The following is a 22,844-nucleotide window of genomic DNA, read 5'->3' as shown; positions in this document are numbered from 1 at the left end:
TGAGTACTCATTACATATATTCAGATAAATTAGACATTAAGCCAAGAGTCAGAGCACATGATGACCAACTGTAATAATTCAGCATTGCAGAGAAATTTGCCAATTGCTACTCATTCCAATTGCCAGAAAATAAGGTTTGCACGTAACAAATATGGTTTAAAAGTTTACTCTTTAGCTATTGCTAGGAGTAAATGTAGAAGATTCACAGGAATTTCTGTATTATCAGTACACCAGCAAGAGTGATTTATCCCTGTAAAGTCCTCAAAAATGTCTTAAGAGTCTAAAATGTAGCACTTGGTTAGTATTTTCATTTCTTGACCGTGGTATTCATAACAGAACATGAAGCTTTGATTACTTTCAAAACAGTTTCATAGGTTTGTGCTAATGAGGGAGAAGGCTGTAACAACTGTGGCATGGTATTTTCCTTAAAGCATTAAAATAAGGCTAGGAAAAGCTTCTTTCCTTCAAGAACTGCAATCAATTAGGATTACATAGATGTAATAGTCACATAAGTGACATTTGTGATGCATGACAGCAACTAAAGAGTGCATTTACCCTCTACCACAACAGAGAGTGGACTTCAAGAAAAATCAAAGAATAACTAAATGAAAAGGAATTTAAATTTAATAGACTTCATAGTTTTAATTCTTTCTCTGTAGATAGTAGGAAACTCTTCCCGCTTAGCATTTTACCTTGAATGCTGCAAGATCAAGAGCAGAAGCTTTTGCTGAGATGGAGAAAAAGAAAAGAAGTAGATGCTTGTCTCATTTTGCATTGATCACATACAGACATTGGGTTGTCTCTGACAACTGGATTGCATCCAAACCTGGATCAGGCATGTACAGAACACTTCTTCCCCCCGTTACTTGGGCATGCTTCAAATAGAGATTAATCTTATTTTGCAAAGTACATTCTAAGTGCCCCCAAAAAGGTTGTGTTTGACTATAGCAAGTTCTGGGAAGAAGGAGGACACAAAATATAACAGCAAGTCTTCCTAGAAGACAGTCTTCTCTACACACCCAAAGAGAACTAGCTATTTGAGATTAGCTGATACAACAATTTAAATATTTTCAATTGCACAGCATGGTAAAATAAGTTTCATTGCACTTTGTGCATATTAGAATGAACAAATTCTAACTTAACTTTTTTTTAAGTTAGAACTTAACATTTATTCAAATGCCATCTCCTTATAAGTCCAGTTTAACTAAGGCATGTATACAGGCTGATACCAAGGAAAGAAAGCAGCAAAGTAGTGGCTTCCTTATAGTTAATATAGGCATCACTAAGAATTTTGCTCTTTTAAAAGAGCCTACAGATTAGCTTATACTTTAAGATTTCCAACGGAGAAGACTTATAACAAGAGAAAACAAAAATATTACTGGGGAACCTCCAATCTTCACTCTTTCCAATTTCAGCCTACACAACTTTTTTGTTCATTTACTGGAGATACAGCACTGCACATTGCTACTAAAACAAAGCAAGTGATTTTTCTTGTTGCAAAATCCAAGTATAAACATCTACACCTTCACACAAGACATGCAACCACGGCCCTGCCTTAAAGAGCTGGGCAATTCAAGAGAAGCAGAATGTGCATTAACTACCAAATGAAACACTCTCCAAGTACTGAAATAATAGAAACTAATTTAACTGATGATCAGTTCATGGAGCCATAAGGTTGCCTCACAACACACAAATCCTGACCAAATGCCAGAAAAAGCCAAGAAACTATAAGCAAGTTCAAAACAGGCTATTAAAAACTTTTCTTTCAGTGAAGACCAATCAGTCCCTTTGTGTACACATTTAGTTTTATTGTAACAAAGCAACTTGTACACTTTAACGTTTAAAACTCAGCATTTCTTTCCTTTCCAGTGAAACAAAAAAAAAACCCAAAAATAAACCAAAAAGAATTTAAAAATAAACAAGAACAAAATTACAATAGAGAATGTCAATTCCAAATAAGATCCTACAGGTTCTGCTGATTCTCCATCAAGTGGCAGGGCTCAAAGTCATCATTAGGAGAAGATTTTATTTTAAAAGTGTCATCTTAAACTGCAAGGATGTTTGTTAAACATCACAATTAAACATGCCAAAGGAGAAGAAGCCATGTTGTCAAAATGCCCACTTAACCCACCCAAACATCTGAAACCCACCCCCGCAGACCTTCTATAACCCCTTTTTTTTTATTTTTTCTTTTTTTTAAACAAGAGAAAGTAGACAGATACATGTTGGTAAATGCTAACTGTCCATATTCACATAGAGACACAGTGTAATCTCTGAGCCCAATATACAGAGAAAGAAGGAAAAAAGCTAGATTCTATGCACTACTACACAGGGGCCTAGCACTCTTCAGCTTCCAGCAGAGTGAAGGGAGCAGAAGGTTTTCTTTTTTCCCACAGAACATGGTGTGTTGATTCCATAAACAGTTTTTGTTTTGCGACAGAAAGGGATAAAAAGGAACTTGAAACAGAAACTGGTATTCTTCTCCATTGTATTCTGCTCAAGGTATTTCCCCCAAAATAAATTGTGAACCATGGTGTAGAGGAGAGAAAAAGAGACCTCAAGAGAACAAGGCGACTGAGCACAAGAAAAAAAAGACAGCAACTTGCTCCCAGGGACTGGAGAAAAATTAAAAAGGTAAAAAGGGGGGGGGGGGGGAGGGGGTGGAATCCATCAGTGTTCTATTAGTCATCTTCTCCTTCATCCTCCTGTTGAAAGATAAGCAACAATTAAAAATATGATCACCGAATTGGCATAATGCTGACTTTCAGAGGCAATAACCAGAAATGTTTTGCTACCCTAGAGGCTATAGCCTCATAGGAGGCTGTAAAGTTGATCTCTCTCCCTCTTCGCTAAAGAGTAGCGACACTTTCTGTGAGTATCTACATAGGAGTCAGTTAATAATGGACTTTGAAATTACTCTGTAAAATAATTCATCTTTCAGATGCTAACACACTTACTAATATAATATATCCCAATATTTTTCATTCAAAGAGCATGTAGAATACCCCCCTTATCTCAATAAAAGTATTTTTTGCTACTGAAATTTAGATGCGTCATGTCCAATTACCAGGAACAAATGTTCTAAGTTTTGTTTTACTAACATCTTGTCTATGGAATCCAACTTACTACTAAAGGAAATTTTTAAATTCTGAACTCAGAGACGGATTTTATATATAGCTGACAATAAACCAAAATAAACTAATAGGTGGGAGGATGACAGAACTAGACACATCAATAAAAACTAATTAGAAGTCTTGCTAGAATGTTCAGCAGTTAATAACAACTTCATTAAGCTAAACCGGACATTAACATTCCAATTCTCCTAGAGCACTTTCCTTCTAAGTTTACGAAGACTACTGATTTGCACTTTCATGCAAACACACACTCTTCTCTCTACACTGGAATTTAAGGTAATAACAGTTCTGTTTCACCTCCCGAAAAACTTTACAAGTGATTGTACAGAATGAAAAGAACTACCTTATCTTTGAAACAATTACTTGTTCTTAAAAGAGGGCTCTATTCTGATAGACCAGAGAAATGGAAATGAGGGATGACAAGGCTCACCTCTCCTTCCTCTCCCTCATCATCATCTTCATCTTCCTCCCCCTCATCTTCATCGCCTTCTTCATCAATATCCTCCAATCCCTCTTCCTCTTCATCATCATCGTCATCCTCCTCTCCCTCCCCTTCTTCGTCATCCATATCAGGAACCTTAAAGACACATATGCAACATTAACTACAGTGATCAAGTTCAGTTTTACTCGCACGGTGCTATCACGGCTACGGATGAGCAGCTCGGTGCTGTAGTTACCAAGTAGTACTGTAATGGATTTGGCCAGATGTCATCCTTGATGACTTCTCCTAGTTCATCAGCCCCCGCATCAGAGTGGTCAGTGAACCAGGTAAAGAAACTTTCTGGCTCTTCATGCTGCCTCTTTCTACTGGCTTTGTTCTGTGTCTGGCTTGAACGCTTTGTCAGATCCTGGAAAGAAAGTGAAGAAATTCCCTTAAGAAATGCTCTCTACATAGCATTTTTTTTTCCCTCCAAAAAGCACCATTTAGAAAAGTACTTGGCTAAATAACCACAGGAAGTCATTTACTCCCTTTTCAGGGAAAAACGTTTAGGAAACATTGGGGACCCAAAGGACTCCCAGCAAAAGACATGAAACAGCCGCATGACCCAATTGCATTTCTCATGAACAGGTCCCAACAACATTAAAAACACATCCGCTTTCTTTAACGGCCTCCACTGAAACACTGAAAACTCAATAGGACCTCGAGTTTTATTTATGCTTCTGCATATGAAAATGTAAGTGTGACAAGTGAAAAATGAATTAATATTACGACTTCTCAAAGTCTAAATACTCAACTATTATATACATACGTTTGAAGAAGCACTCAGTATGCAGGCATCTAAGCTCAGTCTTCATCTAGCTCAACACTGGGATGAAGAACTTCCTATGCTACTCATCCTAAGATTTTATCCTTTTGAAATTTTCAGGCAATTTTTTTGCAGGAAATACAGACCACCACACAGCACAAAAACATCTGGTCACAAGTATAGTGAGCTCTACCACCTGCCACCATACCCCAGAAGTTTGGTATGTTTTCACCAGTGTGTTCCCTCAAATCCGGGAAGTTTATTACTAGCTACTATTTTAATCCATACTTTCTTTGATCATACAATATTTCAAAACTTCTAATATTTGATTTTTCCATACAATTTTAACATTTTTAAGTTTACATTGTTTAATGAAGGACAATACCAGAATTTGCATGAATTTTGCAGTATGTTGTAAAGATCATTCAGTTAGGTCGTACTGGACTGTAACTTCTGGGAAAGTTCTAGTTCTCAAGGAAAAAAGATGATTTTTTTTCTTCTTGGTCTGAGGGTGACAAAACAAGCAGCAGTTTAACTGCAACCCTCAGTTTTTACTTTTAAGCAATCCTTTCAAAACCTTCAGGATGACATGAAAGTGCTCCCAACTATTATGGAATTTAACTACAGAAAATTAATTTTATTTGAATACTATCTAGCATTCAAAAGAGATATACCCACATTATCTTGTGGTTGCAACCTGGCCCAAGATGTGGTGTCTGGAAGGAGGGAATAATTAAAAAAAAAAAAAAAATCCAGACACCACACCCTGACCTCTCCCCCAACCCTGCTACCCTAACAATTCCTTATTTAACAATTGTATTAAGGAAACATCACCACCCACTGTCTAGATCCACTCTAAAGAGAGAAGCTGATGTAATCATTAATCTCTCCATCTGGTCACACTTTTACTTTCACTGGTGGTGCTAGACTGAACAAGAGAATTAGCTACAGCTCTCCATGTAAAGAGTATATTCCAAATCCACAAGGTAGGCACAAACGGTGCATGTAAAAATGTGGTGAACAGGTTGTAGAAGGGAAAACAAAGTAGTCTGCATCAACTGCCTAAACAAGCATAATGGTGAAAATGGCTGTACTACGTAGAGCAGCTATTATCTCTTCCAAAGGCATACACATACCTTCCCGGATTTCCATTTGATCTCAGTTGATTTTGAAGATGGGTCTCCACTTTCATTCAGGTGAAACTCTTTGGAGAGAACTTTATTTTCAAAGTACGGATTCTCATCAAAATACTGCAGAATTGAAAGCGAAGAGTTGAAACCAGGTAAACATAAACTAAGTTAAATCAAATACTACATGGATTAACTAAAGAGACTGTATTGCAAACTATGGCCTAATATGCAATTATATTCAAAAAAGAGGCAAAAAAAACCTGCAAGTGAAAGAATACTTAATATACTTACAAAATCTATTCTGTAACCTGATTTGATATCTTCAAATTCTGTCACCTCAACTCTGGTCAAATAATGCAGTGCCTCCTCATCTTCTTCTCCCAGCAGTGCAGATACTAAACCAAAATGAGTAATCTTGCATTAACAAAGTTATGAAATTTTCATCACAGATGAACTATAAATTAACTCTAAGCACATGTATGTATGTGAAAAAAACACATACTTGCCAGATGCAACTTGCCCTGTCCCTAAAAAAGGGATAGAACAGTAACCAAGAAACCACTATAATTTCTGTGACCGTGCTAAGATGAAAAGATTATGTTTGCTTGCTGCAGTACAACATTAAAAAGGCAGCAAAAGCTTCTGAATACATCTACCCTTAGACCTAGGTCTGCCCAATCCAAGCAATCTACAGTCTTGTTTTTGCCTCCTCAAACAGTTATCACTAGTCCTGACTAAGTGGCTCACCTCCCAACCAAACCAACTCCCTCCAAATATACATATTTATATATTTATATTTAAAACAGTTAGCTAAAGGAGAAAAGCAGGAAACTTGTTGCTTGAAATAGGGGAGGAAGGTAACTACCATAAGATTCTAGTGATCAAGATGTTCCTTCTAACAAATGCAAAAGGTGTAAGACTTACAAAAACAAACTCTAATACAAGAAGTGTTTGCATATAAAGCAGCCTTCTCTGTCAATGTGTGCTGAGTGACAATTCTGAACAACCTCAGAGCTAAGAGGCTCAACACAACAAGCAAGCAAACACTGAAATAAAATTTACAGGGAGAGGGGAAAAAAAAAAAAAAAAGGCTACAGCCTATTGAGAATATACCTTGTGGGTGGTTGACAAATGTTGTTACCCAGAAATTTGGGATTTTGGCGATCAATTCTGACCTCTTCTGGAAGAATGGTTGGCGGAGTTTGTTGTATTTCTGTTCTACTTTCAAAATTTCCTCACTGGCTTGTTCATTCAGTCTACAATAGAGATAGATACGTTAGTCGCAGTGCCACAGGAGAGAGCACTAAAATCTAAACATTCAGTTTTCAGCTAACTACTGATGATACTATTAAACTAGGCAGCCATGCTCAACAAATGAGGGCTGTCAAACAAAAACCTGGGGCCCAAACCAGTAAACACTACTAAAACTCCCCCCAAAAACTACTAGAAGCAGTCTAATTATTTTAAATAAGCATTCTTAATACTAGTATGACATAAAGGATTCAACCCTTAGCTCTTAAACATTTTCTCTGTAAAATACCTGTAGAATGACAGTGTGTAACTCTTATCATCTGCTCTTTATAACTTTTGGTCAGGTAAGCATGACTCAAGCAAAGAAAGCTTCCAACCCACACAAGTAGAACCTTAAAATGTAACATGTAACTGGTTTTCTAAAAAGGTAGAGCCCTGATATTTCAGCTGCCTCATATGGTCAGAGCCCTAGTACTTGCAGTACTTGCTCTAGGACACTGTGCATGGAAATAAGATCCATCAAACATAGAACCCAGAGTTTTCAGATACAGAACTAGTGCTCCAGTGATATTTTCTACATATTACTTTATAAGCACAGGAGTGCACAATAAAAATATTAAAAAATATATATTTTTAAAGCGAATGCTCTGTTCTGTTCACAAAGATTAAGACTTTTTGGTGAAAGAGCATAGGTGTTAACCTGAAGAAGCAGATCTCTCATTTAAACCGTCACAGTGACTTTATAATTTTAAATCAAGTTTCACTTTTTAAATTACACAGAGTTAAACTAGAAATCAGACAGTGTTACAGAAGTTTAGAGTCACACACAAATACCCTCTATATTTAACCAGGTCAAACATAAGTACATCTTGGGGGAACTTGAAAAGTGAGATCTACTAGTAAGAAATATTTATTTTAATAAGAATTTTTAATTAAAAAAATGCTAAAAACAAACTTTAAAAGTGCTTAATGTTTACCTGTCTATTTCATTCTGTACTTCATCAATGTGTTCAATTGCTTCCTGTTGCTCTTTTTCTGAAAAAGAATCAAAAATGCATCAAAATCCCTTAACTCTGGGGTCAAACCAATCACCTGAAGAGTTTTCCCATAATATACCTCCCAGAGATCTACTTTGGAAGTGTGCAGATGTTTCTGACAGATTGCCTGATGATTACTAGGCCCCATAAGGCTTCAGCTGCTTCCAGGGCAAGCTATAACTTAAGTGCTGAAAAGTTTGCTAACATCAAACTCTAATCAAGCACGCCACAAAAATTCTCAGCTCACATCCCTCCATACGGATTTACAAGTCGGCTTAAATTATAAGCGTACCACACGGGATTAATCATGATTAAATGAAAAAGTTCAAAGTCATAGTTTCTAAGCCAAACGTACTTGACGGAACGTGCAAATACCAAATAATTGAGCGAGGACAGCAATGTCAGTAGAAATAGAAGGTGATCTGTCGCCGGTTACACTAAAACTCAGAAGACTCGACTCAAAAGCGTGGTTTTAACTTTAAAAAATATCCTAAAATCACCGTTTGGCGGCTATTTCCTAAGCAGAGCTTCCCCTCGGCAAGGGCTGGCAGGGCGCTCGGTTCGCGGGGGGCTGTTTACGCGGCGCTCGGGAGATGAATGAGCGGCAGCGCGAAGCGGCCGGCGCGCCGCGCGCTCCCGGCTCCCCCGCCAAGTTCCCCGCACGGCGCCGGGGCCCGGCTCCCGCCGCGGGGTCGCTCCGGCGGGCGGCCCCCTCCGGCTCGGCGGGGGCGGCGAGGCGCAGCGAGCACGTGCGCGAGCGCGGCGGCACGAGGAAGAGGAGGAAGGGGAGCCTCGCGCGCTGCCTTCCCCCCCGGCAGAGAGGAAACCGCGCGGGCACGTGGGGGAGCGAGCGGGCGGGCGCGCGGCTCCATCGGCGCGCGGGCACCGCGTGGCTCCCCGCGCTGGCGGGCGGCGGCTCCGCTGCTTCGCACGCGGCGGCGGCGCGCGGAGCGGGAGGCGGCCAAGCATCATGGCGGCGGCGGCGGAGCACAATGAGGCTCCGCGGATGCTGCTCCGGGAAGGAGGGGGGGCGGGCGGCGGCGAGGCGGGGGATCCCGCTGCTCCGCCGAGCCCGCAGCGCCCCCCGCCCGGCCCCGCCTGCGCCCGTGGGGGGAAGGAGGCCGGGCCGGGGAAGCGCAGACAAAAGGGCGCTAACATGGCCTCCTCCTGCTGCCGCTGGGGCCTGCACATCCGCCCGGCCGACCCCGCGCTCTTCCCGCCTCCGGCCCGGCCGCGGCCCGTGTGGCTGGGGAAAATGGCGGTCGGTGCGGCGCGCTGCGAGGCGGAGGCCGCCATTCCCTTCCCGCCCCCGGCCAGGCCTCACCTGAGGTCTCGTCGGCCCCATCGTGGTTGGAGTTGAGCTCCTTCTTACTGACTTTGGCCGCCGGCGCCGACATGTTGGTGGCTGCGGAGCGCGGAGGGAGGGGGCTGTAACGGGACTGAGCGGAGGGGGGGAGGGGGGGCGGGCACAGACTCCTCCTGCTGCTGCTGCCGCCGCCGCTGCCACCACCGCTGCTGCTGCCGCCGCCGCTCAGGCTCCCTCCGCCGCCGGGGCGCTCCCGCCTCCTCGGCCCGGCCTGGCCCTGGCGCTCCCGGATCGCAGGGGCGGCAGCGGCGCTCGCACTGCCTCGCGCTCCCCACAGCCACCCTCGCCGCCACCGCCTCCTCCTCCTGCTGCTGCTGCTGGCGAGGGGCGGGCGGCGCGGCGCGCATGCGCAGCAACCCCCCCTCCGGGGCACGGCGGGCGCAGCGCGCAGGCGCACCAGGCGCCCCCCCCCCGGGCGCGGGGGCGCGGGAGCCTCACGGCGCAGGCGCGCCCCGCTCGCCTCCTCGGGAGAGGACGAGCGCCCCGCTCCGCGCACGCGCCGACACCGCCTCCTCGCCGCGGGCGGCTCGCGCGCAGCCGCAGAGAGGCCCCTCGCAAGCCCCGCCCCCGCCGACCACCCGACGCTGCGCGTTGATTGGCCGCGCCTAGCGCCCTGAGAGGGGGGCGGGGCTCGGCGCGGAGACACAGAGGACGGCGCGAGAGGCGGGAGGAGGAAGGAGGGGGGAGAGGAGAAAGCGAGGAGGGCGGCGGCGCGCGCAGGTGCGCCCGCGGGGGGGGGTTAGGGTGCGCGCGCGCATGCGCATGAGCGGCGCGGCCGTTAACGCCGCGCGGCGGCAGCGCCTGAGGCGGCGCGGAGGAATCGCCACCCGCCCGCTCCCCCTGCCGGAGCGGGGAGCCCTGCGGAGGCAGCGCCCCGGCGGGATGCGTGAGGTGGGAGCTGCTCCCCTCCGGCAACTCCCCTCTCATCGCGGCGAGGCCAGCGCTGCGGAGCTGGAAGCTGACCCAAGGTGATGGCTTCGGGCGTTACGCTTTTAAGGGCACGGTGGCCCTGTCAGTCACAGGCAGCCCACTCGGTTAGTGCGGGAACGCCGCTGCATAAGGTCACGGAGCCCAGCCGCCTGCCAGCACACCTGCCACGAGCTAGCAGACTTAAAATAACCCTTTTTGCTTCTTTCCTGTCCACTTGTCATGAAGGAGCTCAGTGCAGTTTCAGAGTCAGAGTTAACTTTTTAAGTGCAAAATGGAGTTAACAGCTGAGCTACTCTTACATGAAAAAATGCAGCATATCATTCCCAGATGAATATCATGATAAAGCTAAAAGACAAGTGCAGCTTTGATGAAGTAGGAACTTGCCTTTTGTCGTTTGCTTTCCAGGCAGACTATATTCCGTTTCTTCATCTGTTTCCTTGCCTCCTCTCCCAGTTGCCCTTCCAATTCTCTATTCAATAAGGTCCTGCCTCCTCAGCCAACTCAGTCATTTTCTGATTCATACTCCCACCTGTTGTTTCTGCCTTTAAAAGCTCAATTGGTGCTCACTTCCAAATCCCAATTGCTTTCCCTTTTGTATTCCCAGCTGTCACTTCCCACCAGCTAGGTCTTTGCTTCCACTGCCACCCACAAATGCTGTGGCGTGTCCATAATTCATACTGTGCTTCCCCATGCAAATAGCAGGGGAGAGGAACTGCCATCCATTCCTTCCGTGCTCTCATTGACAGCAGTAATTTCTGCAGTGAGCTCTGCTGGATGCAAAGAGTCACCAAAGCTCTCCAGTGTTAGAAGTGCAAAATTATCAGCATCTGTCTCAAGGCCTTCTTGAAACCCATCACACTGAAAAACTTCTCTTATGCTTTATCTGCATCTCCCAAGCTTGATTAATATGGATGACTTTACAGTTAAAAAAACAATGTAAGTTCATGTGCGTTTTCTTGCTTCAGGTTTTCCTGAAGCCTCTTTATTATGCAGTTGAATCTGGTTGGTGCTTTTTTTCCTCCTCTTTTATCTCCTATAATTTACTCTAGATCAGTCTGTAAAGGACCACAAATACCTGAAATATGGGGCTTATGTTTGAAAGTCAATTCCAAGCAGGAATATCATGATCAAAGCAGCATCTCCTACTCCCTACTAGCATCCCTTGTTTATTCTATAAATTACTACATATACCTGCAGTATGCGACTAGTATGTTCCATTGATGTGTCTGAAATCAAGGAATCTTGAGCCTTAGGTGCTCAAAACAACACAAGGATTTGTATATCCTACACTAAAACTAGCTATTATATGAGAAAGCATAATGCATTGATTAGAGTTAATTATATATTTAATTTTGAGAAAGAAAATATAAACCCATGCTTTCCATGCAGTAAGAGAAAGCAGATTATGTTTAACTTTTTTAAAAAAGAATAACTGTCCTTTCAGTGTTACTTTCTCTCCTGTTTTGCTTGCTTGCTTTCATTTAGTACTTGTGCTGTTCTCAGCTTCCTAATAAAACTTTCATCCAAACTGATTCTCCGTTTTCTCTCTGTCAAAAAAGTTATGTTACCATCAGTTTCTTTCTCCAGTCACCTCCAAATCTCCAATCTCCTTTTACTCCAGCTGACCTGTTAGAAATCATTTTTTTTTCTGGGCTTTTTGAAAGAGACCTCACTTAAACAGTTCAGCTGTCAAAACTGTCTAAGTTTTGGGGACATTTCATTAAATGGCTCGAAACAGAAGGTGCTTACATGTTCCTGGGCTCAAAGAATTTGACAACAATTTCTGTGCTCTCCTCTCAGAACAGATCAATACTTTTTATAACTTCTTTATAGGGATGTAAAGAAGTAAAACTAAGCCACTGAGTTAGAATAGTTTGAGTCCCAGGAAAGAAAAGGAGAGCAAAGAGCAGCTTTTGCACCTGAATTGATTTACTGTTTGTTCTTACTGCATTGTTAACATATATGCTCAGGGGGAACATGACTCAAGTATTTGTGAAAAAGCAAGTGGCAGCACAAGTCTGAGCTTAGTCTAAATCCGTTCTGTTTTTGTATTTGAAAGTCCATGAAGTCTTTTTAGAAAAAGAAAGAAAATGGCATTTAGGTCCTTGCTGTTAAATGAGTTCTGTTGCTCTACGATAATTTTTCAGAAACAACACCTGACACCTCATAGGCAATACTATTATAATATTTTAATATAAAATATTATACTAATACTATAAATATATAAACATTAGGTGTTTAATAGATGCAAATATTCAGTCACCTCCTTTCACCGTTTTCCAATATTTTTCATTACCTGCAACTAATACCTAAAGCAGTTTCAGTCCTTGAATTGAGACTAGACTATACAATTATAGTCCTATGGTATCTGTGATGTGTTGATGTAATTAGAGAAGATTATATTCCCCATTCTCTAACCTTCTTAAAGTTTTTTCTCATTTCATCAAATATAAGATGCTATTTTTTTTCCCCTGAATTACATTGTCTAAATACCTATTCCACCTACATCGCAAATAGCCCTTTTCCCTCCACGTTACAGTGGTACAGTTCGAACTGTTGGGTGATTAAAGCTGCAAAAATAAATTGTGTCTGGTGTTTTTCAGACTCACTGCAAGAGTACTCCAGTGCTGACAAGTAGGGGAGTTAGATCTTTGCAGCTGTCAGGATGGCAGTGACTTTGTCAGACAAGTAAGGAGAATTTGTTTGGATTTTCTTTTATGAATATCTGGAGCTGGGAGGGAATAATAGGTAATGATTAATGACCCTGGAATTCACATAGGGTATAGCAGTAATATCTTAAATATATACAAAATCAAGCTGAAGGATTCTGGAATAGGGTATATGCAAAAAATACTTATTGCTGATATGTGGAACATCACTGCTGTTAAACAGCAGTCTTATCTTTCAGTTAAAGATAGAAAGTAAAGAAAAGCTTTTCAGATGAAGTTTGAGAGGGAATATAATCACCATACTGTAGTTTTGCCAGGACAAGGGGACTACCATCTTGCTCTGTTATTGATTCAAAACACAATATTATACATGTTTTCAAGAACGGAAAAAAGCCTTTTCGTAAAGATGGTCTCAGATTTGCTCCTTAATGTAAAAGCTCAGCTCTCATAGTATTTCTTTCCTTAACTGGGTATGCTGCTGCAAGACAGAGACATAACTTGTAATCATGCTTAGTTTCTGGAATGTCAAGTCAGCTGTGAGTTTTAAACACAGACCTCTAATTTGGGGAATGAAAGAAGAAAAGTGTGCTAAATAGTCTCAAATACAATGTAATGATGTGTGAAGAAAAGAGTAAATTTCCTTCTAAATATTTATGCAGTGTAAAATGAGTGTTTGTAAAGGTTATGCAAGTCAATATTATTAATAGCAAATTACGTTTTTATAGAGCCTTCCACCCCCAAGAACTCACAGCATTTACAGAAATTATTATAGAAAAATGTAAAGCACAGATCATTTTACCTGCTGCTGAAATGCAAGCAACTACTTAAAAATTATACATCTATGCTGGGTGCCTAGTCCTCTACAAAAAAATGTGCTGGTTCAGGCTATAAACTAGGAACAAAGATCTCCCCTGGAGTACAAGGCATTTTTAAAGTATACGAAAGCTTTTAAATTACTTAGTACTCCAGCATGGTGAAGGCTGCAAAACATCTCGAGAAGGCATAAGGACGTACTTGATAGTAAAGTCTGCTGGGCATATCAGTGCTCGCTCCGAGCAGCAGGCAGAGACGCTCCGGCTCGTTTGCTGCGTGTAATCAGTTTGACAGCCCCCAGGAATTGCCGAGTCTCCGTGACCCTAGAATGACAGTTTGGCACATATATTAAACAGGCAAATACCTCCCCTCCAACTGTTTATGCATCTCCACTAGTCACAGACCTTCCCAGTCAGGCACTCACATGGGGACTGAACGGTTAGATAATGACTGAAGAATCTTCCACGTGTTCTCACAGTTGCTGCAGTCTAAACCCTTGGATGAAAATATTTCTGGGTTAATAACTGTCCTTCAAGCAGCATGATGATTCAGTAGCACAAACAACAAGGAGTGACTAATATTGTATTGTTAATAAATCCAGTGATTATCTTTGAATATATTTTTAAGCTCTCATTAGACAATTAACTTAGTCTGATTTTTATTTTTCCTATACCAGCATTTTAAAATTAGCAGAGCACTTATAATCCATGGAGAGCTGGATGGTCATGTAATACTTGTTCTCATTGTTCCTGAGTGCTTGAGACAGAGGCAATCAAAATATTAAACAATTAAATTAAATTCAAATTCAATTAAATGTAAGACTCTTCTGAACATGAGATAAAAGCTCTTAAGATATGAAGGTACTGATGAGCATCTTATTCATATTTTTCACATAAGCCATCTGCACTGCTTTGAAAATGGTGCACAGTTGGGAATAGTGGAGGGAATTGATCTGTGTCTTCCAGACTAAACATGAGCTTGGTTATTGGAAAAATTCACTATTAAATTACACTCTATATTGTGAAATTAAGAGTCCCTTCCCAGAGAGTAGTTTCATTGGAGGGGTTCCCCACGTTCTCCTTGGCTCTCATTCAGATTTTATATCTCAGACATTGATGTTGTCCTATTTCTTGACTCAGTTGGAGCCCTGCATCTGTAATAGTTAATTGACTGTGGCATCAGACACATACATAGATGCTGTTATTAACCGAGCACTATTGAGTTGCAATTTTTAAAAGCAAAAATCTTTAAATATCACCTTGTTGCCACAAATGCATTACCACCACTTCCAGATGTGCACATCCATTTCCTTTTGCCAGAGGAGTTTACAGTTCCAGTCAGGATCTGAAATGTACAAAAATGTACAAAAACTTCTGTTTGAAAACATGATATGGGATTTGTAAATGTGGCCCTGCAATACCTGCAACACCTGCAGGGTGTTGCAAGGGCAGATATTTGGATTTTATTTATGTCTTCACACAAAAGGATATTCTAACCTCATCAGTAGCGTTACGCAATTACTAGTTTTGCAGGACTGTATTAGGCCATTCCATCATGGGTTGAGGCAAGGAAAGACTTTAACCAGATTCATGGAGAGAAACTATTGATATCTGAGTTCTCAGGAGAAGGAACTTGTGTTTCTATCTGGGAAATATTAAACTAACCATACAGAACATTGCTCTGTGAAGAGTGAGGACATTTTAAAGAACTCTTTAATTTCAAGTTGGAAATATTCAAGTATTTGCAGTGTCTTGAGTCTTGTGTGGGAGTATAATGACAGAAAAGGTGAAACAAAAAATATGTAGGAATCTGTCATATACAGATTTTTGCTACAATAGTATTATACATATTATTGCTTTCACCTGAGAATGTCAAAGCACTTAAAAAAAAATCTGTTTAAATATGAAAAGCTCTTTGGGAAGCAATTCTTTTATTGATAGGTTAACTTAGTGACCTCCTCAGAGCCAGAGGCAGCACTCGGGAATAAAACTAGTCTTCAACTACCTGAAATGCTGTGTATGTTGCCAACAATGAAGATCTGCAAGAGGAATTGGGTAAACTGTGTCAGTCTACGCTTATTGTTGGTAGTACAATAGCTCTGAGAGTCAAGAGCTCTGAGACTAAGATGGCCTTGTGCAAGGTGCTATTTGAACACAAAACCAAAGGTGATTGAATGTAATGTCTTTCAGGGCATAGTTTGACTTTTTGGGAAAAAAAAAAAAAAAAAAAGTCCCTGCCCCATGCATTCCCCAACATACATGCCTCCTCTCACATTATCCCCAAATTCAGCTAGTGCAATTTTTGTCTGGCCCCATGTTAATTGAAATCAGTTGATTCAGTTTAAGTAATCCGCATAAACCCACCTACTTTTACCTCAGAGATGTTCATGCACCTGTAACAGTGCTAGAAGAAAGAGGGTTGCTTGAAGGCAGAAAGAATGAGAAGAAAGTAAGGAACAGGTTGCCCAAGTTTGGTTTACTTAAATGAAATGTTTGTCAAACTGTCAACAAAGTTGCAATTGTTGCTTGTGTGAAAAACAGCATATTTCTGTTAGCTCCGTTTAAATTAATACAAGCAAGTGGAAGGTACCAATATATGGAAATAGCAGAACTGTCATCACAAGTGATGTAAAAGTTTTCAGAGGAAAATTTCACGTTAGTGGCAAGGTCATCTTTCTCCTTTTGCATACGAGAATACTCTCAGAAGCATACAAAGGAAACAGCTTTCAACTCCATGTTCACTTCTGCAGTGGTAGGACTGGAAAATAATTTCATCTGCATTTATAAAGAGGGGGTAAAACCTCTTCGTTAGGAGGAAGAAATAAATAGAGACCATTTCCCTCCCACCACAGTTGTACATCTATTATCTGACTCACCACTTCTATGATTCCTTCTGGCAGCATTAGTTTTACTGCACTGGAAATTCAAGCGTGTGAAAATATTCCCTAGTTTCAGATTACTTGGTTCTCAGTTTTGTTCGGGTCAGTATTCCTTCCTTTAGGCTTTTGGAACTAAACATTCAGAAAATACTGGATATTGCTGTTCTTAAGCCTTGTGAGAAGGACCAGCACAGGAGAAAGGAAGGGGGGAGGGAAGGGAAAGGAGAAATGAAAGGGGAGGAGAGTCCATATCTGAAGAGAGACTCCAGACTACAGAAATTTTACTGACATCCATTCAGTATCCAGCGGGGTCTCCTTCAAGGGCTTTTACTGAGATCCAAAGACTCTTGCAATTCACAGAGGCATTTACATGCAACGTTGCTCTCTGGGAGCTAAGGTATAACTGTACTCCTGGATAATAATAACAAAGAATATTACCAGACTCCTATTGAAATGTCAACCAGGCACTAGCGTTCTAGAGAGTAACAAAGAGATGGTAATATAATTAATTATGAAGCCTCAGTAGCCTCATTAACACATCTTTAGTGCCCAGATCTTTGAAAATCAGCTCTATAAAGTGACTGTCAGAGTTAATTCCTTATAAATTGCCTCCTGCCACATCCCAGCACTGCGGCAAGTTCTCTCAAGCCTTGTCGATGCCAAGAAATATGGACTTAAGTAGTGATGCAGTTGTACTGGTGTTACTGAAGATACAGGCTGTTGTGTAAGCAGTAGTTTGTCAGGATGGAATGGAGCAAAATAAAAATGCCTTTAGGCAACAGTTTCCACAACTGGTAGCACAAACAGGAAAAGTTTGAATCACTTGATTAAATGGAAAATTAAGGACAAAAGAAAAACAGGAATGAAAAATGTCACATGTTTTGGCATTAAAAATGTTTCCAGACTTTTTTTTTTTTTTTTTTTTTTCATTTGAGGATCATAGCCAGTTTATTGCCCTCTTTTCCTACTGCCTCTACCACAGCACTTCAGCTTCAGACTTCATTACAATGCATGCTCCCGCCCCATCCCTCCAGTTTATGAATATTTATTTCAATAGGCTTCGGCTGCAAAAACTGGCACAGAATTGGTGCAGTAGTGTCTTTTACATTTCTCTAGAGAGCCATATTCATGCCTTCCTGTGCCCTGTTTTGTCATGATCTCCCACTGATTTCTTAAGTTAAACTGAGGTCACTACTTGTCTTGGGCTCCCTACATACACACTAAAGGGAAAAAGAAATACCCAAGCTCAATGTGCTCATGGTTCATTCTATTATTTCTCAGTGCACCAGGCTACTATCATACAGTCCTGCTAAAGGATTTAAAGGTGCTGTCTTCTAGAGAAGATTAAAAAGCAACTTATCATTACAAGTCACCCATCATTTTTTGCAGTAGTAGAAACATTGTTATATCCAATTTGTTTATACAGGATATTCTGCTTCCTTTCATCCATCATCTTGTCAAAAGCATATGAAAATCTTCTGTCCTGCATAATATTGTAGAACTGTTCTGTGTTTTTGTTTATGTAAAATATTGTAGAGTTGCTCTGTTTGTTTGCATAGTGTCTTCTGGTATGCTTTGGAATAGTTGTTATCTTTGGGATAACAGATTAATCAAAACGGCATATTTTTATTTGCCATTTCAGAACTGGCTTTTCCACTAAGCATAGAAATATTTTGCAGATCTAAAAGTGACAATATGCAAACTTTCTAAATGGTGATGGAAATTTTAACAGTAAAAGGAGTTCTTTCAAATATGACTGACTTTCTGCTGTTTACTACCATTATGGTAGGAACCTGATTTCACTCTTCTCTCAAGTTATGTGTTCCTAACCCAGCAAAACTTTTATGTAGTGATCAGGTGTCATTTGGTATTTATATAAAACACATAAGAAATGACAATCAAATGCTTGAAATTAAATACACACACACATATATATATAAATCCTTCTGAAGAACAATCAAAAACTATCAGGCAAATTCTACTTATTTAAGTCTAAATCTAATGGTATTAAGCAGAATAACCACGTATTTCTGTGTGTACTTTTAGAAACAACAGTTCTACAAAGAACAATCAAGTCTATTTAGATGACTAATAACTGTAATGCTTTTTGCGATAGCCAGGTGCTTTATACATATTAAATAACACCATAACAACTATTTGACGTACTGTAGACATGGAATGAGTCGGTGAACTGATGCACAGAATACATAATTGTCATGCATGATTATTGAATATGGGATTAATTTAAGGGATCCCAGTGCCTTCTGCCATGTTGTTAGCACCGCAAAGGATTTGCTACCTTTAAGAGTGGCATGCCACTCTGGCATGCCAGATTGTATTTTTATTTCTGAGATTAGATGGTGAACATGCTGCTACAGACTCAGCAGGAACTAGGGGATGCTGTGTTTAAAAAGAGCGAGATGCTGCCAGTCACCTTATTGCCAGCATCTTGCCTCTGTCCAGGGCAGAGGCTCCAAGCTGCCACCGAGTTTGGAGCATTGTAAGAGTAAGGAATTGGGATCCTCAGTCTTTCACAGATGCCTCTTCCAATATGTCATGGCTCTCGGGCCTCTGCCAGCTTTTGCCATTCAAAATCTGCTGCACGTGGTCTTTGCGTCCCTACAGCTGCTTGCTGACATCTACAATAAATAGGCTTTCCCTATGCTCCTTGCCTTTGGCCTCCTTTGGCTAAAATCTGTCTGTCTCATCATCAAGACAGGAATTGATACAGGATAGGTAATACCTGTATGTGTAAAAAAAAGGATCATATTTACAAGGTTTAAGGGGAAACAAATGCCAAAATTCTGTAGCATAGTAGATCTATGACCTCCACGGTGGCAAATTATTTTTATACCATGTCTCTGCGTAACGTAACTCCACAAACAAGCTAGCATGTTTTCTGACAAATTTAAAAGTAACTTCAGTTACTTTTTAGTAACACAGCCTTAGGCAACCTACTCCGAATCCATGCAAGGACTTGAACCTCCCTCATTAAGCTGCTGAGCATCCAGTTGGCTACGCAGACACCATGTTCAGTTGTGCAGACCTTTCTTTCCTTCAATTTTTGTAAACATGGGAAGACCTGATTTTTAAATCATGAATTTCTAACAAAGATATAGATGTGTAGCCCATGAAGCACATCCATCCAACTTTATCAGAGAGGGTTTGAAACACCAGTCTGCAATTCAGGACATGGATCCGATTCTTTGATGTGCTATAAATTCCCAGCATGATTTTACAAGTTATTTAACACCTGAATTTTTCCTTGTTTCACCATCACTATATGCTACAATTTCACCATCTGCAGTAGCATGATGGGGAGCTGCTGTCACTAAAAACTTTTAGGAATGGATTACACCAAACTATTAGGGAAGTGATTTACTTTTCAGTAGGGCTACAGAAATAGAGATATCCAGTGCTTATTTTCCTTTTAGATAGTATCTGCTTATCTGTCCTCTTGCTTTTCACTCTTGTAAGGTCTTGATTATTCTCTAGGGATATTCCTGCATAACAGAAGCCTCTAAGCCTTGGTGACACTAACCTCTAGATCAGGAGAGCAACCTCATTCTAAAGCAGAGAACACTCAAGACCAAATTCAAAACTAAACCATATAGGAGTCACTGGGAAGATGCATTTAGAAATCAGTTAATCTGTTCTCCCATATCAAAACCAAAGAGGAACAGAAATATTTCTTCAAAATGTTGCAAACAATAGATTTTATTAAAAAAAGCTCTAAGGCAAAGAGATAAAGTGAGAAAGTTATTAGTGTTCAGTTTGCCCCAAAAATCGTAACAACTGTGACACAGATTTTAAACAATATGACCCCAGGTTATCCTGAGCAAGTGCTGGTATGTTTAATCTGCCACCTATAAATACATAAAATGCAGTGAGTTGGTGATGATAGTGGTGATTTTGCAAGTGACTTGCAGCATATTAATAGGTTGTTTCAAAGGCAAATCATTTTGACCCTGAGCTCTCCATGCAATTCTACATCATTCTCTCCCCATTTTCGCTTTTGTGCTAGACTCCCATCAACAACTCTTGCTATTGTACCTATTTTGCAGTCAGACAAAATTTGGGCTTGTGCTTGAATGACACTGAACTGACTTTAAGACTCCTAGTAAGCATAAACCATGCTGCCTACTCAAGCGGATTCAAAGGCAATACAGCTAAGTTCTCATGCCTCCTCCATATCAAATTTGTCGTGCTACGCAATACGATAGCATGAAGGTTTGAAGAGAACGATCAGGGAAACAGAACTGGGTATTGCTGGTTATTCCAGTGGTGAAGAGAATTGGTGCTGGAATGAAATGCTTTTTTGATGCAATCCCTTTGTGTTGTTTAGAGAGGACTTTTTTTTTGGGGGGGGGCGGGGGGGAAGGAGTACAGAAGTAGGGAGTTATAAATGGCAATATGTAACAAGCTCTGTTCCTCTGAACAGTAGAAGCATCAATCAAAAAAAGCACCGTCTTTGTTCCCATTTTTCGAGCCCCTTGCTGCCACTGCAAGCCCCTAAGAGCTCTTTCTCATGGCCAGTCACACCAGTCTTGTTTCTACCACGTGTGTTGTCTTCTTGCTCTTTACTTGCATCTGTTTGAGGAGGGGGAAGGTGTTCAAGGGGAAGGCTCAAGCACATCACTCTACACCATGCGTAGAAACTGCAGTTTTGGTTATCTAAACAACTGAACTCAGCCATTTAATTTATCTGAAATACAGGGCAGCTCAGAATTGTTATTAGTATGCAGACTGTATGCAAATCCCTGCTTGTAATATTTATTACCTAGCAGTAATATTTCTTGGCAGTTCTTAATGACACCAGTTAAGTTAATGATGACTGGAGATGATCCATTTGTAGATTATAAATATTTCTTTTAAGGATAAGAACTTAAAAACACTCTGCTGTCAGGTTCAAATACTTAGTACCAGTTATTCAACAGAAAGTAAACCGAGATAAAAAAAAAATCTACCTCCTGCACTTACTTTTTGCCATATGAGAAGCCTTCAAACAAAGCTCACTTTACATATTTTTAATGAGTTGTTGAATTTGAATAGGAAATATATTTCCTATTCATTAAGAGACAAATCATTGTCACTGTTTTGCATCTTCAGGCAGAACAATCTGCCGAACTTTTTTTAAAAAATAAGCATTTCTCACAATAGGATTTCAGCAGTAACAGAAACAGAGCATTGGTTTATGATACATCAGTTTAGTTTCTGAATGAATATGTGGTGCAGTGGAGCCTCAAGTATTTTCTCCAGACAAGGAACAGTAATCCTGCTGTGATAGAAGTAAGGCAGTGCTAAACCCACAGCTGCAGAAACCTGGTTAAAAATCTAAAGGAAAGTTAATGCAGTTGTAGCCTTTGGTATATTTCACTTGCATTAAAAACTGATAAAAAAATGAGAGCAAAGGAAACTTAGTCACTCAGCATTTTAATGCGTACCCTGGCCTTTGAACTGGAAAAATAAAACATAAGCCACGACGGAAAGCAAGGACATCAGAAACACCCCTCTGGGCTGGACCAAGGCTTCTCCCAACCCACTTTTCCATATGACAGTTGTAAGAACAAATAAGCAGAGATGTCAAGGGCCTGCAAGGGGACAGGACTGCAGAAGGCGGTCAGGCTGGTGTCCTCTCACTTAAGAGGGGCCTCCAGTCACCATTATCAGGCCTTTCACTTGCACCAGCTGTGCCCCAGCATGGGAGCCCTTATTGCAAGGTTAACCCCTGTGCTCATCGGGGCAAAAATTGACCACTGGGCCAACCAAGAACATAGAAGAATGTTTCTGAACTGTACAAAATATTATGAAGACCTTCATGAACTAAGGGAAGTTGTGCAGGGGATGCTTAGCACAGGCTTGAAATCTGCAAACTTCTGTTCCACCATGCCTTTTTTCCCCCTTTTTCCTCCCTTTCTAATGTAGGAGCCCCTTACTTATCAACCTCCTCCTGCTCCAGTTTCACTATCCAGAAAACAGCTAGATCCTTCTTCATCATGCAAGTTGGTCAAGTGCTTTAAAGCCCTCCAAAGAGCTCTGCCATACACAGATCTGCATTCGCTGCGGTGGGACTCAGCCTGCTCGGTGTCTCGCTATCCCGATTTCGGCTTGCAGGCCAGACTCCTTCCCAGCAATCGCAGGAATAGCTCTGCCGAAGTTAGCGCATCTGTGCCTGTTTATGTCAGCGCTAAATTTAGCCGCCACGCTCATCACTGCACGGCTCCAATAGCGTTACCGACAGAACAGACCCTCCAAGCACAGTTAAGTGCACAGAGCAGTAACCACCAGTGGAAGCCATTGCAAACCAGCATATTTTAGCACACAGGAACAGCATGACCCTCATCCCCTCATGCCTGCGTCCGCAGGCGGGCATTGGGGCCGCTTTTCCC

The 22,844-nt window shown here is 41.4% G+C and overlaps 1 protein-coding gene across 1 annotated transcript; it reads right to left on the bottom strand.

Moving 5' to 3' along the window:
• Positions 1-1,787: 1,787 nt before the first annotated feature.
• SET (SET nuclear proto-oncogene) lies at positions 1,788-9,505 on the bottom strand. Its single transcript, XM_088525210.1, has 8 exons — positions 9,124-9,505; positions 7,740-7,797; positions 6,625-6,767; positions 5,803-5,906; positions 5,518-5,631; positions 3,812-3,982; positions 3,565-3,711; positions 1,788-2,705 (listed from the first exon to the last, which is right to left on the bottom strand). The coding sequence occupies exons 1-8, from the start codon at positions 9,194-9,196 to the stop codon at positions 2,682-2,684; spliced, it is 834 nt and encodes a 277-aa protein (XP_088381336.1). The 5' UTR covers positions 9,197-9,505; the 3' UTR covers positions 1,788-2,681.
• Between the last annotated feature and the right edge of the window lie 13,339 nt (positions 9,506-22,844).

Source organism: Tinamus guttatus, unplaced genomic scaffold (genome assembly GCF_059628265.1).
Source record: "Tinamus guttatus ecotype Peru unplaced genomic scaffold, ASM5962826v1 Tinamus_guttatus_pri_ptg000226l, whole genome shotgun sequence".
NCBI lineage: Eukaryota > Metazoa > Chordata > Aves > Tinamiformes > Tinamidae > Tinamus > Tinamus guttatus.
The sequence above is the reverse complement of the archived record's forward strand: the minus strand, read 5'-3'. Positions and strand labels throughout refer to the sequence as shown.